Source organism: Cannabis sativa, chromosome 2 (assembly GCF_029168945.1).
Source record: "Cannabis sativa cultivar Pink pepper isolate KNU-18-1 chromosome 2, ASM2916894v1, whole genome shotgun sequence".
In the NCBI taxonomy this organism is placed as follows: domain Eukaryota; kingdom Viridiplantae; phylum Streptophyta; class Magnoliopsida; order Rosales; family Cannabaceae; genus Cannabis; species Cannabis sativa.
The window spans coordinates 82,726,980-82,742,976 of record NC_083602.1 but is presented as its reverse complement, the minus strand read 5'-3'; the positions used below and the strand labels follow the sequence as shown (position 1 = coordinate 82,742,976).

General features: G+C 35.5%; 1 protein-coding gene across 9 annotated transcripts in view; it reads right to left on the bottom strand.

Annotated features, from left to right (window-relative positions):
• The window catches only part of LOC115719013 (BEACH domain-containing protein B), a 40,872-nt gene that overhangs the window by 14,342 nt on the left and 10,533 nt on the right, over positions 1-15,997 (bottom strand). For all 9 annotated transcript variants that reach the window (XR_009686415.1, XR_009686416.1, XR_009686417.1 and 6 more), the window contains 22 exons: positions 15,134-15,595; positions 14,882-15,040; positions 14,591-14,740; positions 12,424-12,579; positions 12,221-12,262; positions 11,719-12,063; positions 9,825-9,998; positions 9,472-9,632; positions 9,060-9,375; positions 8,500-8,932; positions 8,038-8,374; positions 7,748-7,936; positions 6,574-6,835; positions 6,305-6,490; positions 6,006-6,224; positions 5,541-5,714; positions 5,078-5,193; positions 3,886-4,338; positions 3,538-3,748; positions 1,048-1,269; positions 446-913; positions 34-363 (listed from right to left, as the gene is read on the bottom strand). Coding sequence is in view for 2 of the 9 variants with exons in the window: in XM_061110941.1 (XP_060966924.1) it covers positions 34-363; positions 446-913; positions 1,048-1,269; positions 3,538-3,748; positions 3,886-4,338; positions 5,078-5,193; positions 5,541-5,714; positions 6,006-6,224; positions 6,305-6,490; positions 6,574-6,835; positions 7,748-7,936; positions 8,038-8,374; positions 8,500-8,932; positions 9,060-9,375; positions 9,472-9,632; positions 9,825-9,998; positions 11,719-12,063; positions 12,221-12,262; positions 12,424-12,579; positions 14,591-14,740; positions 14,882-15,040; positions 15,134-15,595 (5,565 nt within the window). In the remaining 7 variants the exon portion in view is untranslated. The remainder of the gene's footprint in view (positions 1-33; positions 364-445; positions 914-1,047; positions 1,270-3,537; positions 3,749-3,885; positions 4,339-5,077; positions 5,194-5,540; positions 5,715-6,005; positions 6,225-6,304; positions 6,491-6,573; positions 6,836-7,747; positions 7,937-8,037; positions 8,375-8,499; positions 8,933-9,059; positions 9,376-9,471; positions 9,633-9,824; positions 9,999-11,718; positions 12,064-12,220; positions 12,263-12,423; positions 12,580-14,590; positions 14,741-14,881; positions 15,041-15,133; positions 15,596-15,997) is intronic.

Sequence of the window (15,997 nt, the reverse complement as noted above, 5' to 3'; positions counted from 1 at the left end):
TACAGTGGTAAAAGTAAGTGTTCAATTCCCTACCTTGCTAATGTTCCATCTCCTATGTCGCTTTATGTTTTTTAGTTGTTTCTTCTTAAGCTCATTTTCATGTATGTCTTCAACGTTATCAGCAGAGGTACCCTTCTCAGAATATAGATCCAGATCTATTGGCATTCTCAGAGATTTTTGCTTTTGATCAGGCTTGGTTGTGTCAGAACTGCTTGAAGCATGGAAGCCTTTAAAAACTGATAATCCTCCAGTACCTTCAACCAAAATTTCACCAAAGAAATGCAATACACTTTTCTTAACTGCTAATCGTCCAGCTAATTTTCTTTTTGTAGTTATAAGTACGCAAGGAACTGATGTAAGAACCTGAAACATAAATCCACTATCTATTAGCAAAACCAAAAACATGTACATAAATGTCCTTCCATATAATCAATCCCACGTATACCTCACTACTTTCTGCCTCTAGTGAAATCAAAGAAGAATCTTTTCTCTCTTGCACCCAATCACTGGAGTCTTTGACTAGCTCAGGGAACGGACTGTCTAAGAGATCCTTGGCAATTGAGGCCTTCTGCCCAGAGTGTTCAGTATCGCTTTCATTAGATTCTGAAATCACCTCATCGGTTATCCTACGAACTCCTTTCAGCAAAAACTGCTTCATCTGTTCAGGAAGATTCCCAGCTAACCCAGATTTACTGTCATTCATGGGAACTGTAACCTCATCGCTAGTCACTGAGGATGGAGGATGACAAAGCCTTTCATCAAAATGATAATTCTGCCTTAGCTTTAGTCTCCTTCTCCAAGTATCTTCTTCCTTGTCAAGTTTCCAATGTTTTTCAGATTTATCTGGAATTTGGTTAGCAGACCATGGACCTCTTTCATCAATCAATGCACGAAACATGTGTATCCATTTTTCCTGTTAAAGAAACATTTTAGTATTGCAGTGTGACAGGATGTCCTGAGCCATATGAAGTGTACCAAAAAAAACACTAAACAGTAAGATAAAAGGGCATTCTTTAAAACACAGAAAATGGCACAGAATTCACATACAACTATGTTTTGTTGCTCTTCCTCATGAGTAAGTTGGAATGCACCTCTTCTGCTCTCATCTGAAGCTAGAATGGAGTTAAGGCTGCTTTCTAAATCATCTTCAAATGCTTTCCTATTATTTGATTCTGCAGATGAATTTTCATCCATTCTTGTGCTGAGGTCATGCAACTGTCTGATGCGATCAGTATTTAGTGTTTTTACATAACTTGTCTCATCAGCAACCTGAAAATTAAACTAGCGAGTTAATGCCCAGACAACATTATTACGGAAAATAGTGAATGAAACAGCACTACTCGTATTATTGATAAAAAAAAGTAATACAGCACACGGGGTTCAAAAGCAAAACCAGCCCAGAAGACAAAATTCCTAAGCAGCAAAACACTAGGAACATTCTTACAGAAAACACAAACACTGTTAGTATTACACAAAATACTATCATTTTCTACAAAGATCCGAAAAGGGAACATCATTGAACTCTTAAGTGTTGAACAGTGATATATGGCTACCTAATGTCTTGCTTTATTCCAAGTAGCTTCTACACATTCTTCAGAATCTTCAAATATCCTTTAAGGTTTATTTTAATTGCTTTGATTGCTGTAAATATCAGTCTCAACTCTCTTTATTTAGCTGGTTTTGTTTCCTATACAAAAAGGCCAGATCTCATCCATTTCTCTGTATAAATACCTGGTTGTGTGTCAATAAAACATAAGAAACTATTCTCGAAAATGTTTCAAGTTTCACAATTCCTACTTCAATTTTCCTTCTCTCCTATTCTAGGCACCAAAGTACTACTGTATCACAGTACAAGGGACTTATTTATGATTTTCTTATAAAAAAAATGATTCCAAACGGTATTGGACACTATCCACGCAACCATCTAACACACTTTACACCAGCTTCTATTGTGCATAGAAAATTTCCTCGATTTTGAGAGGCTTCCTACCATCTTTGGGTCTTAATCCAAGAAATTACATACTATGGGAACTCCTTTTCTTGCTCTGGGCAGCTAAAACGACATGTTCATTCTCGCTTCTGTTACACCTTATGGATGCGTTTAGTTGGGGGTAGTGGAAGGGAATGAAAAAAAAAAAAAAATTATTCCACTCCTTTATTTGGTTGCATTTTAAAGTATTGGAATGTCATTCTAATGGAATGATTTTTCCACCATTTTAGGGAATGGCTATTCCATTTCAAAATAAGTGGAAAGACCATTGGATGCAAGATGAAAAAAAATTAATACTTTTTTCATTTATTTTTTTATGTGCATGTTAAATTTAATTTCAGTCCTTTTCTATTTCTATTCTCATTCCCCCTACGTTCCTAGTTCCTTTCATTACTAACCTTCTCCGTTTGATATTTCTTGTACCAGAACTTCATGGTAAGCAGATTGTCCAAGCAATTTTTCTAGCTTCCTCCATCTTCAGAAGCTTCCTCTTTTAGGAATGACACTATTCTTGACGCCTCCCCTACTTATTCCATTATCATCATAATTTTTCTTATGTTTTGAAATACCGCCACCAACAACTAAAATAAATTATTTCTGAATTTTCTTTTCAGTTTAATGTATCTTTTCTTTTTACTACAGCTTCAAGGACTTCAGCCATCCACACAACAATGTCCACGGTGATCACTAGCTCCTAGCCTGAGAATCTAACTGACGCTACATGTTCTACCAAGGACGACAAAAAGACTGTTCTATTGTTCTATCCTAAAACTCCAACACTTTCTAAATCTAACTAATATATAACTTGAAAAATCCAACATTTGGACACATAACATGTGAACCACAATTATTAGTCATAAGGGCATAATATACTTTGTGCAAAAGTATTAAAATAAAAAATAGAGTAAAATTTAAATGAAAAGCCCCACAGGTTGTTGGTACAGGATTTATCTCCTCAAATAGCTATTGGGCCAACTATAATTGGCCCCAAGACTTTAAGGAACCCCAAACATAAGTTTAAGGAGCGAGCCTAGCATAACCCTTGCTTAGAATATTGAGGTTTCCTCAAAAAAAAAAAAAAAAAAAAAAAAAAAGAGAAAGGCGAATATGGAGAGCCTTGTGGTAAATTTAAGTAGAGAATGGAGAGCCTTGTGGTAAATTTATTACCTTTTTTGGGTTATTGATCTTCTGTTTACTGGTTTTTTGATTTCGGTTCTGGTATAGTTTTCAAAGTTGTCTCTTTCTGTTTTAGAGATATAATGTTTGTATCCACGGTTTTCCTCCGCCACAAGTGAGGCTTCCAATAATTTTTGGGGAGGGGTCAGTCTAAGACAAGTGACCTCTTTCTCTTCTTTCAAAAAAAAAAAAAAGAGAGAAAACATAAAGTCTCTCTTCTTTAATCTGACATTAGCCTTACAAGGCAGAACTTCTAAACTTAGTTGCACTTTCTTTATAATTTGGCCACTTTTTTCAGCATTTAAAATGATAAAAGTATTCAGAAAATTTTTAAATTCTTTAAGAATCACTAAAATATTTGAGAGACACACCGCTATAAGCACTCGATCCTTCTGAATTAGATTGTGAATAGATCCCAATTCTTTAAGATTGCTGCCTGCATCTGAGTCATCTTTTCCCATAATGGTGGATGCTAGCACTGATTTGCCACAATTTACAGTTTCTCGAATCAAGTGTGATACAACTTGAAAACGGGCGCCATCATTTAACGTTTTGCACTGTGAACGAACAACAAGCAAAGACCTGGCCAGTGTCGATTGAAAGTTACATTACATAAGAGAATTTGATGAATAGAATGAGACATCATAGATTATGTTGGCAACTATAATAAAACATATCTGGTAATTTTAAACTTGTTCGGGAGGCATAAGAAACAATACCAAATGAACAACTGCAATCTGTTCTTGCTTTGCTCATCATCAGCAGCTAACAAACATGGCAAAAGTTGAATAACCTGTTGTACACATCGTGATGCTCTTTCCAGAGAAGATCTGCAGAGGTAAATGATTACAAGTCGAAAGATTATTCTTGGGCATCTTTCTCCTCGTAAAAGCATGGCCTTATCAATATTTTTGTTTGGTTTTCCACCTAATGCACTGCCAATGCCTCCTGATACAACAACCGCAGCAACTTCTGCAGCAGGAATATTCAAGGACTCCACCAAGCCACGTGCTCTTTGGCCAAAGGATGGACCTACTTGGGGTGAAGATTTCGGTAACATTTTGCTTGGCCCCTTACCATTCATCTCACTTATAATTATCCATATGTTATCATATAAATGCCACCACTTGTCATCTTCATTTGTAGTTGGCTGATTAGAACTCCATGAATTTCTAAAATTTATCAAGTGAAACTAGTATTGGTAAGATGCTAAAACACAATGAAAACAAGTAACAGAAAAATCTGCATAGTTCTGAAACCACTAAAACCTCACATGCAACCTTCTGGTATAGGTTCACCCAGCGTGCAATACACTAAATATGAAATTGAGGGAGAGCTAAAGTTAAAACTATTGCCAAGCTTGCTATAATGTTTTGCAAACTGTATTAGGTCTAGACACTTTTCAAATTATGGTAGTTGGTCAACGTATGGCAATATTAGGCACTCTTACAGCATGAAATTACACAGCAATGACAATGTCCTTAACATTTAGTTTTTGAAATAAAATGACAACGAGATTAACTTTTTCACCAATCAAGGCAACATGTTACACCGAAAATATAAACATCAACTTGTGAAACAATCCATACACAACCTGTAGATCTTCAATTGAAAATATAGATCAAAAAACCTGCCAAAAACCAACAAGCCATCTCTTGGCCTAAAAGGCATGAAAATATCTCAGACTAAAGAAACTTATTATGAATAGTAGGGCACTGTAGCAAAAATATAAAGAATACATATATATATATATATGTGTGTGTGTATATGATTCACGAGAGCAAATAATTTGGAGCTGCCCATGATCAAAATTTACAAAACTATTTGTTACAAAACAAAGTTCAGTTTTGCAAAAATACCAGCATTGCTAATGATCAACATCAACTCAAACTAGGAATTAGTTGTCAATACCTGGATACTTGACTATCAGATTCCCCTTGCAAAACCTCATATAAGGCAGAACCATAGTCTTTGTGACGTTCTATTTCCAAAGTATCAATAGAAAACTCTGAGCCGCTTGAAGGAAACTGTTTAAAATTAAACATTAGTTCTAAATGATTTGTCTTATGCAATGAATATAAAGTAGAAATCGCAAATAGCATTATCTGATGTTTTAAGCACAAGAATTAAAGGAATGCTTAAAAGAAATGTCATATGATAGTTTATATCTACCAGGGCAAAGATGTTATTAACTATCAGAATTAAGCAGCTATGTTTTCTCGTGAGCTATTCATCCTTTGCTTGTTCCTCCCTATTTCTTTAATACATAAAGCATGCTATTGTATAAAATCACAAGCTCAATTTATATTCAGGACCACAGACAGAAAGCAGTTATGATAATATGACACAACAATTAACAGGGGAAACTGAATACCGGAAGTTCATGATCAATTTCAGAGATAAGCATCTCATCAACCAATCTTAAAAGGTACAATGTATTATCTCGACAAGGTTGGGATATAAAAATATTTTCTTCAGAACATAGATCCACCAATCTCTGGATTAAATCCTCATATATATCACGAAGCAAATGACGAGAAACACTCCCCTGCAAAAAATGTTATATCATTACTACCTCTTTTAACTATGAGATAAGACAATAGTTAAAGATTATTTAAACTAGTTAACAAATTAGGGTAGCTGCTCAAAGTCGTTTCTTTTCTAATCTTTCAAGGGATAGAGCTTTGTTTTGTAATATTTCATCCTCTTCAATATGGTGAATTTGTTATCCACCTAATCTTGGTGTACTGCCATTTCACCCTTTTAATAATACGTTTTGTTTCCTTGTATTATAACACACACAAGAAATAACAAAGGCATGGTGAGGATTTCAGCATACATGCTCACACTGTATAAGCAGGAAATTCGAGGTCTCTTCTAATTGTTGCCAACCTCCTTTCACATAATGCATGTAGTGACAAAGAACAGAACAGAATAGGCTCCTAACAAAGCTTTGTTCATTTATCCCATTGATGTCCTGATCGTGTGAATTGACCTTGTAATCTTTTAACACATCTAGCTTTATACAAGCTGCTAACCAGGAATTCCACCCAAATTCCTATTTATGGAAATGTAGTAATGAGATAACAATTTTATAGAAAACATTTTAAGCATCAAATTATTTTCAGAAACCAATACCATAAAAGCCTCAACATTTGATGGATGTGAATCAAGAAGATCAAGTAAATCTCGGATTATTTTCACTCTAGCAAATGCATCCTCAGAGCCAGAAAGGAATCTAAAAATGAGAACCAAGATCTGAGGAAGGAAAAAATGAGAATTATGTCCCTTGCTTCTCTGTCTGTTAACTTGCTTTTGCAAAACCTGTCCATAAGATAAAAGTCAGACAGTATCCACAGAGATTTTACATTTCATATCTATTTTTCAAATTTTATGTCTATAAACACCTGTTTCGGACTAGCACCACCAAGAAGAACATCAAACAAGGTGGCACACAAATTATCTGTCTGTGGAAACCTGAACAACCTGTCAGCCATTGCTGCAAAAATTGGTTGCAACCTTAAACTGATTTTCTTGTGGTCTTCAGAAAGTGAACGGGATCTTCCAACAGCCAGACTAAAAAATCTAGGTCCCTTCTTCTCTGATGGAAGACCCACCAGAAGTCTCCCAAGAAACTGTAAACCAAGTAATCTAATAGGCTCATATTCCCTAAGAGAAAAGACGAATGAGAATGAAAGTGAGAGAGAGGAAAGTTTAGACCAAACAATATTGAGTTCATACTATCCACACTGATTTCAGAGATTCGCAAACTGATGGCATGCTTACTGAACCACAATTAAATCAATGTTCAAATTACAGAATTAAGCCTCAAATATTTAAATGAAAAAATACTTTACAGCACCTAAAATATCAAGTACAAATAAAATGTCTCATAAAACTAACATATGTAAAATGTCTCATAAAACTCAAACATAGCATAAAATCTCTCGTAAAACTCAAACTTAAAATGATAGGAAAATGAAACAAAATGCTAGGATATGCTCGTATGTGTAGTTATTATCAAAGGATCATTTTAGGGTAAAGTTATGTTTTAGGTTTCTAAAAATAGAAAGAGAAGGAAACAATTAAGAAAAGAATATTATTCTACCTTCATGACAGAAATAGCAATCCATTTCTTTTCCCTTGATTTTATACAAGGTCCGTAGATTCTCCCATTACATAATTTCATCAGAACACTTGAATGACAATTATCACTCCACAAATGATTCTCACTCTCATTTAAACATGTCATGTGGGTTTATAGTTGTAGATAGCAGTTACATTTCTTTCTTATAATTTATTATTCACATCACATAAAGAAGAAGAATAAGCATAAGGAAATGAGCAAAAATAGAATAGGAAACAGAGTAAGTTAATAATTTTCTAAAGTTTAGTGATCTATAATTTACCAGCACACAACTAGATAACACATTAGAGGCAGACTAAGAATTATGCATCAGTTGTTGGATCAAATTTGAGAAAATTAACACCATTTACAAAAGTTTTACTTTTTAAAAGCAACATACTCACAATATCAATTCTTAAATTAAATAATTCTCAGCTACTTTAACATATTCACACCTCTGAAGAAGATTGACAAAGAGGTGACAACCACCAATTAAATTGACTTGTTCAAGGAATGCTGCAAGCAGCGGCTTTTGAGAAACATCTCGAATAACCATATGTAGAACATCCTCTATACATGACATGTCATGACTTGTCTCACAAAAAGCTATGAGGGCTTTTATATCTGCTGCTACAATGTTCTCCCTGCATTTTTCCCATAACTCTTAATAATTGGATTATATAAAGAAAAGATGATACTAACGATATGCATGTGAAAAATAACCAAGTCTTCTAAAAAGCAATACCTAAGGCTCATTTCACCTAGACTCAACAGCAGGAGACGAATTTTATGGATTTCTTCATTGATAGGCCTCTCTCCTATAACTTTTCCAATAACAGGGTGTAGAAGAGGTTTGTTCCCAATAGCAGATTGAGATTTTGCATTATCCCAATAAAACTGACGTATTATATCAAGTACACGAGGAAGCCGGCATAAGCTTTTAAGCAACCGTGGATCATTATCAAATTGCTGAATGAGAAACATGTACAGTTCACGCTGCACCCTGTAAGCTGTGTAAATCCAGATAAGAGGATTAAGAAATATGCTAGATATAGCATCTTTGACAAGCAGCTCCGCCAAACCTGCAGGGATGATAAGTATCAAAAATAGAGCATGTTTCAGCTTTCAGAGTGTAAAATAAATACAGCGGAAAGATTAACATCATAATCTTCAATAATATCAAGTTGAGTGAATATTAATTATTTACCACAGTTTGCAATGACATTAAACAAGTGTTTCAAAGCTGAAAGCATTTCTAAATTAAGTTGCTGGGGAGGAACTGATTGCAACAAAAATCCCAGAATTGAAAATCCAGATAGAAGATGCATCTGCTGTTGATTAGCCAAATTCTCATCAAGAACGGAAGCTATAATCTCAATAACATCAGCAGATACCCGCTCACTTGTAATAGGACTAGTCAAAGCAGGTTCAAACTGGGCACTTTCTTCATTTTCATAGTTATCAGACTGGGCAATAAGAGGGAAAAATACTGAAACACCGCCAACACAGTAAATTATCTGTTGCAATAAGCGTCTTGAGCATAACTGTGTGCCAATCATCACATTTGCTTCAAATAAGTTTCTATCTGGTACATAATCCAGCATTGGTGAAACATTAAACAATTTCTTGCCATCACTTGCCTGAAAGAAGAAACCTACTGATTAATTTTTGTTTTTCATGAGAAGAGACAAGTAAATAACTGTAATAGTTCATAAGGCGGCAACAAATAAGTAGAAAACAACAAGAAAATAACAGAAAAGTAAAAACCTGTGCATTGATTCCAAAGATAATTCTGGAAGCAAGACCATCCTTAACATCAAGAATTCCAGTAGGAATTAGATTATCACTGGAAGGGACAGCTTCATTATCAAGGAATGAATACATGTAGCTTGGTCCAAGAGAATATATACCACGGACTTGATCTGGAGAAATGGTATCATTGAATAAATAAACAGGACCAATCTGACCAAAGAATGGAGCACTGACTTTTACAGAGTCCTGCGGAATGTCATCTTCGTACATTGCCATATAAACCTTTGCACCAATTTTACAACTTGTCAATGGTTCATTAACTTTAGCATATCTGAACCAAGAAATTAGAGAAATTAGAGTAAAGAAATTTTGTTTCAAGAAATTAATTTTATAAAGAAGGAAAAAAAAAAAGAAGAATTTGACCAACCTGCATCTTTCAGAAGATACAAGCTCACCATCCACATAACACCTTAATAAGCTGCCTCCAGAAAAGGCTCTCCCAATACTATGAGTTAGACATAGAAAATGCCATTTCTTCCTAACCAGAGTGATAGGTAGGTGAACACATTGTCGCTTCAGATTTATTGACTACAAAATACAAAAATGATTATCAGCGTGAAAATGGCAGAAAGTTTAAAACAGCAAGTGTAAAGCATGAAGCACACAAAGAGAATCAAGAAAAATTAGGAGCACAGTATGTTAATAGAATAGCACAAAAGCATAGATGTGCAATTAGAATACATGGGCAACACTTCCATACATAAAATACGCATGTTTTACCTCATAGGTTAATTTGTCCTTAGCAAGAACTGCCAAGCATCCTCTTCCATTATCTGTCAGAAAACTGAAAATACCCATTGCTCCATTTCTAGGGAAATTTTCTACTCTAAGCCAGCATGAAAAAGAAAAACCCTTACTGAGAGGCCACTGGACAGGTGTTTTTATAGCGATACCCTGCAAAAATATATTAAAATAAAAATAAAAATAAAAATAGAGAAAGAAAGAGAATCGCATTAATGAAGGTTACAAGATAGCTTAGACATTCCGCATTTGTACTGATGTAGCATCAGAGCTGAAAAATTCTAATGTCACTGTTAGAGATGCATATTAGCTGTATATATATTAGCTGTAAAATTAGTTAAAAATTAGTACACAACCTTTCCAGAGGGTTTTGGTCCAAGCAAAGTCCCTACTAAGTAAACCGGTGGGAAGCAAAAGAAAAGTTAAGCTTTGGATGACTACAATGTTAGCACTGCTATGGGCTGTGTGGAATGAGCGAAATAGCAAAATTTTCGAAGGGCAAGAGAGATCAGCAAACTTTTTATGGGAGAGAATAAAATTTTGGACAGCCACATGGATCTTTAAAACCAAACACTTTGAGGCTTTTTCTTTCCTAGATTTAAGCAGGGATTGGAGTGGTTTGTTGTAAAACTCAAGAATTCTCTCTTTTTGTTTAATTGGTCAATCAATGTGCTAATTCATTGTATTGTTTTACAATTTATGTACCAAGGTTTTCCTCCGCCACAAGTGAGGCTTTAATAATACAGGTGAAGGCCTACCAAGTGGTCTCCTTCTCTTTTTTCAAAAAAAGAATGGAAGATCTTGAGAGATATAGAACGTTGATTGAAAACTTAAAGTATCTTATGGTGACTCGTCTAAATTCATAAAAGGTTCAAAACTCAATTGAAAAGTAGTGAAAGTTCTAAACATATGAAGAAGACATATATGCGCGAGGTTGATGAGGACCAAGGAGGGAGGGACTTGGCTAAGGAGAGAGATGAGCAGCGATTTCATATGAGAGTGAGGAGGGAGGGACTTGGCGAAGAAAGAGAGAGATGAGAGATTCCATATGAGAGGGTTAGGGTTCTTAGGACTATATTTTCCTACCTTTCTATTAAAAATCTGTTAAAAAAGACCCAAACTAAAGTACATTAGAGTATTTAAAAGAACGAAAAAATAGCTATTAGAGAAGCTATAAAAAAATAGCCCAAATCAGCCCACCAAAAACACAAAAAACGCCCATTGTTGAGGCCACGCCTCATGCGCCTCAGTATGCATCGCCTCAAAAGTCCACCTCATCAATGTGAGGATACGCCTCAATGACAGCAGCTGAGGTGTAGCCTCAGATACGTTTCCTCACCACCTCGCCTCGACTGATTTTTAAAACTATCTTTAGAAGTTCTATTTCTTTAGTCATAAGTTCGATTTGTATTCTTAGAATTAGTTCCCAGTTGATTTGATATGTTTAGTTAGCATCCTAATTAGTCTTGGTTATCGTGGAAGAAATTAAGATATCTAATGTTATATTAGATGTTAAATAAAAATAAATATATCAATGAACTCTAAAGTGGCCTACTCTAGGCCTAATCCACATGTCACCCCTTCCATAGTTCGTCCCTTCTGCGACGTTGATCCCACTTGAGGGTGCATGGTTCTGATGCCACTTAATATAACCACTTGGGTAGAACTCACTCTCAAAAGCTAGCCTAAGAAAGGAGGGCACCCAAATAGTTATATACTATTAATCATACATGGTCAATGTAAGATCCTAACAAAAGGCTATGTCCATAAGTGTGAAAGTGCACAGAAAGGTACACGTAGAATATTCTAACATTTGGAACAAACAAGAATGCATAAAAACTTTTGTCAAAGAAAAGAATGCATAAAAACTTACTGAATCATTCCCATTGAAATCAAAGAAGGCAGTCGGTCCTTTCTCATGTAGCATTGACGAAACAGTGGACAAAAGCAATGAGCAATACTTTTGCTGACTCACAAGCTTCTCACTTCGGAGGAGAGCAAATATCTTACGGATGTCCTTTCCGGAAATACTGTGCCCACCAATAACCTGAATTAAGTGTGCAATCTTAAATATAACGCTATCACTGCTTTCTTGTGGAAACCAATCAAGCAAAAAATTAAGCATTCCTGCTCTGACACAAGAAGCTCGGTTAGAAATCGAGTCTCTCAGTAACTGTTGAAACACATCCAGTCCGTGCTGCTGTAATGACTCACTACTCTGCCCAATTAAACAGCAAATAATATATGGGAAAACAAAGTTAATAGAATGAAAGTTCAGAATAAAAAGATTCAGCCAAAGAGAGAAAGAGAGACCATTTAAGTTTCAAGATAACATTAAATTAGAAAGGATACACAAAAAAAAAAAAATCACCAACCTTCCGCAGGACACTTAGATAAAGTATGATTACATCTTCATTCTGAGTATGAAAAAAAAACAGTTAGAGGTCCCTCAGGTATTATGATTGTACATTGGGTTAAATTTAAAAATCAGCAAAACTTGAGCAAGTATAGTTGAATATAAAGAATCGCAAATGTGGACTAAGAAACTTTTGAGATAATGTTTGCATCCTGTAGAAACCTTTATTATAGCACCTGCTTTTAGATCAAACTTCCCATCAACAACCATATCAAGCAGTGCATTCAAAAGACCTTCACTTGGATGCCACTGGCAAAAGTCGAGCAACAAACTTTGCAATGCCTGGTATCCTGTGCCGGCTAAAGCTCTAAATGCAGCCTGTAAAAATACACCAACAAATCAAGAAGTTCACAAGAGACAAAGGTTTGACACATAGACAAGCAAAGACACGTCATTCAAATAGCAATCAAAGATACATCAAAATATCTTTAGTAAATAACATATAATTGAATACCAAAGAAAAAATAAAAGTCACAAACATGGAGAAGAAATGTCATCACACAATCACATAGACAGCATCTCAGTACAGCTTCCAGTCCAAGCCAAAATAGCAGAATATGGAATCACCGCACTCCTAGGAAGACGAAATCCATGTAGAGGCCAGCATATGACCCTATAATCAAACTTCTGCCTGAGTTTTATAGGTCACATATCCAACGGTAACATTCTCCCAAATTTATTGAGAGTCCTCACTTGTCGCAGAGTAAAACTGTGGTTACAACTGTTAACACCAGTTAACTACACCTAGTTATTTTTCTGTTAGCTTAGGTTAGTTAACCTGTGTTATCAGTTAAGGTAGTTAGTTTTCTGTTATTTGTTTTTTCTTTGTTTCGTTCTTTAATTCTCTTGTATATAAACAATGGTTGTCATTCAATACAAATGAGCTTCTTTCATTTTCCTTTCCTTTGTTCTTTCTTGCTTATGCTCTGTTTCTCTACATGGTATCAGTAGTCTTGACCCAAGACCATGTCGTCGTCAACCTACGATCCTCAGGCCCCTGCCATTAATCCTACAACTGAAGCTCCTCAGGCTCCTGTCATCACTCCCGCTGCTACTGAATCTTGGAATCCGTTCTCCAACTCTCTGTCTTCCTCACTCACGGTCAAGTTGGATCGTGCGAATTTTCTCTCGTGGAAATCTCAAGTTCTTCCCACGATTATTGGGCATGATCTCGATGAGATCCTGCTATCTGGTGTTCCTCCTCCAACCACACTTGTCAATGATGCTTCAAATCCTGAGTATCTTCAATGGCGTCGCAAAGATCGGATGCTCCTTTCTTGGCTGCGCTCTTCCATGTCTGAAAGCATTCTTGCATCGGGGGCGAACTACACCACGTCTTCCTCTGTTTGGCGTGCTCTTGAACAGAAGTTTGCTTTTCAGACCAAGGCACGAAGACTTCAACTCAAAGGCCAATTTTCTCATGTTCACAAAGGCGGTTTGTCCATCTCAGAATTCATTGAGAAAGTTCAAAACATAGCTTGATTTCCTACAAAAACCATTGCTTGTGGCGGAGGAAAACCGTGGTTACATAGCAAAACTAAACTCCAAAACTTGTAACAACTCAAGGTGCCTTAAAAACAAACCACTGCCTCATAAAATTGATTGAAACAATCAACCCCCTAGGACGCACATAAACAACCAGAACCCTCACAGTGGAAGAAAACACGAGGCAGCTGTAAAAATCTTACAGTAATGTTTTCCATACTCTAATTAAGTCTAAAAATGAAACACTTTCAAAATGCTTAGTCTTGTACCCCCAAGTAGCTGTCCAGAATTTAATTTTATCCCATAGGACCTCTACTGAGCATTCCAAACTTTCAAAAATTCTATTATTTCTTTCTAACCAGACCACCCATAGAACTGCCAAACATGTACTTCGTTTACTGCCACAAGTGAGGGTATTAATTTCTATAACGGGGGGAGGTTGGTCTAAGACAAACGACCTCTTTCTCTTTGTTGAAAAAAAAAATGGAACAACTGTTTTATGGTTCCTATGGCTTGAAAGGATAAAAAGAACTTTCACGGAGTGAAAAAGTGAGATTAACAGAATATGGGATAGTAGAGTTAAAAGTTGCTTTATAGCTGCATAATGATAATAATTTTGTAGATGTTCCTTTCTTGTTTTGGTTGCGAGATTAGGGTATTCTGTAGTAATTTTCTCTGATTTGATTAGGGAAAGGATTTATATTTGTATTTTGTAATGTTTTGTTCTAAGTATCACAGATATTGCACTCTATATTTCCTAGTATTGTAAAACCATATTCACAATACAGGTAGCATTGTTTTGTTTCAAAGAAAAAAAAGAAGAAAGAAAGAAACAGAGGATTACCTTAGAGGCATCATTACTTGCGAGCAAACAGGTAAGAGTTTGAAAAACATTCAAAACCAACTTTTCTCCACCCACTTTATCAAGGTTACCATTTAGTAAAGACACAACATGCAAAAAGCACTCTCCATCACGAAACAAAGCCTGATAGTACTGAAAAAAAAAAATTCATAGCACATCAGAATAATAAACTCTAGTTAAGCAGATTTCCTAAATTTTTTTTTTCAAAAAAAAATTGAAAAGGCAGTGTACGAATGAAATTATTGGTAAGATCTGAACTAGAAAGTTAATTACCACAGGATCAGTTAAGAGTATATCTCGCATTCCAACCAGTAAATCAATAGACAGTTCTTCAAAACTCTTCTCACGTTCCTTTATTTGTGTAAACATTTCTAAATATTTAGAACATAACAGCAATTTGGCTGTTTGATCTTCCTCAGATGCAGGTACAATCTGAAAATATGTATAAATTTGAAACAAAACAATCAACCATCAGTTCAATTCTTAATAGCACAATAACAATTCAAAAGAAAGAAGCAAAAATACCTTTAAGAGCTCGAGTATATACTTAAGCACATTATTTCTCAAACGTTCTTCCCAAAACAAATCAAACAAACAATCAATACATGCAGAGCTATGAAGAATCAAACTCCTTGCATCATCTGCTGCTGAGAAAATTGCCGTAAAGAGCTCCATGGATATATCCAGGCATTTGAACCAACATTGACCTATTGCCTGCTCATTAGGCATCTGTTGGGTGTAAGACGAAACCACATCAATAGCATTACCCTCAACACTTGAACCTATACTTTGGAACCTCTTGGATTCTTGGGCTTGAAGACAAGCAACTTTAAGCACCCGAGCAGCAGCATTAAGTGACTTACAAGAAGCAATAGTTTTCTCAGTTGAAAGCTGTAATATACGAAGCAGACTCTTTGCAAGAACATTAGAAACTTCAGGATTACAAGCAGATTGCTCAAAGGCATCTAGCAGAGCAGACAATTCAGGCTGCCACAAAATGAGGGGATAAGATATAAAAAGGTAAGATATCATTCTGAAAATTTGGCAGCATACATACTTGGAATGCAGACGAACAGCATATCTTCACTTACACAAATATATCAAGTATGCAAAGAGATATTATATTTACACAGAATGTCATGCAACTACCAAATCTAACTTGAAAAGCTATAGTTTAGCATGTCGCTGGAAAAAATTAACAGATCTTTTTGAAGATAGCACTGACAGTCCTACATCACCTTTATCTCTTAGATGCCTTGTTCCCAAACAAAACATAGAATGTCCGAATGCAACCTAAACAATCATACATAAACATATATTTTACATTGTGATTTTTCCTTCAAGCTATGGTATAAACTAGTCAAATGAGTTTAGCCTGTGATGGGGTAT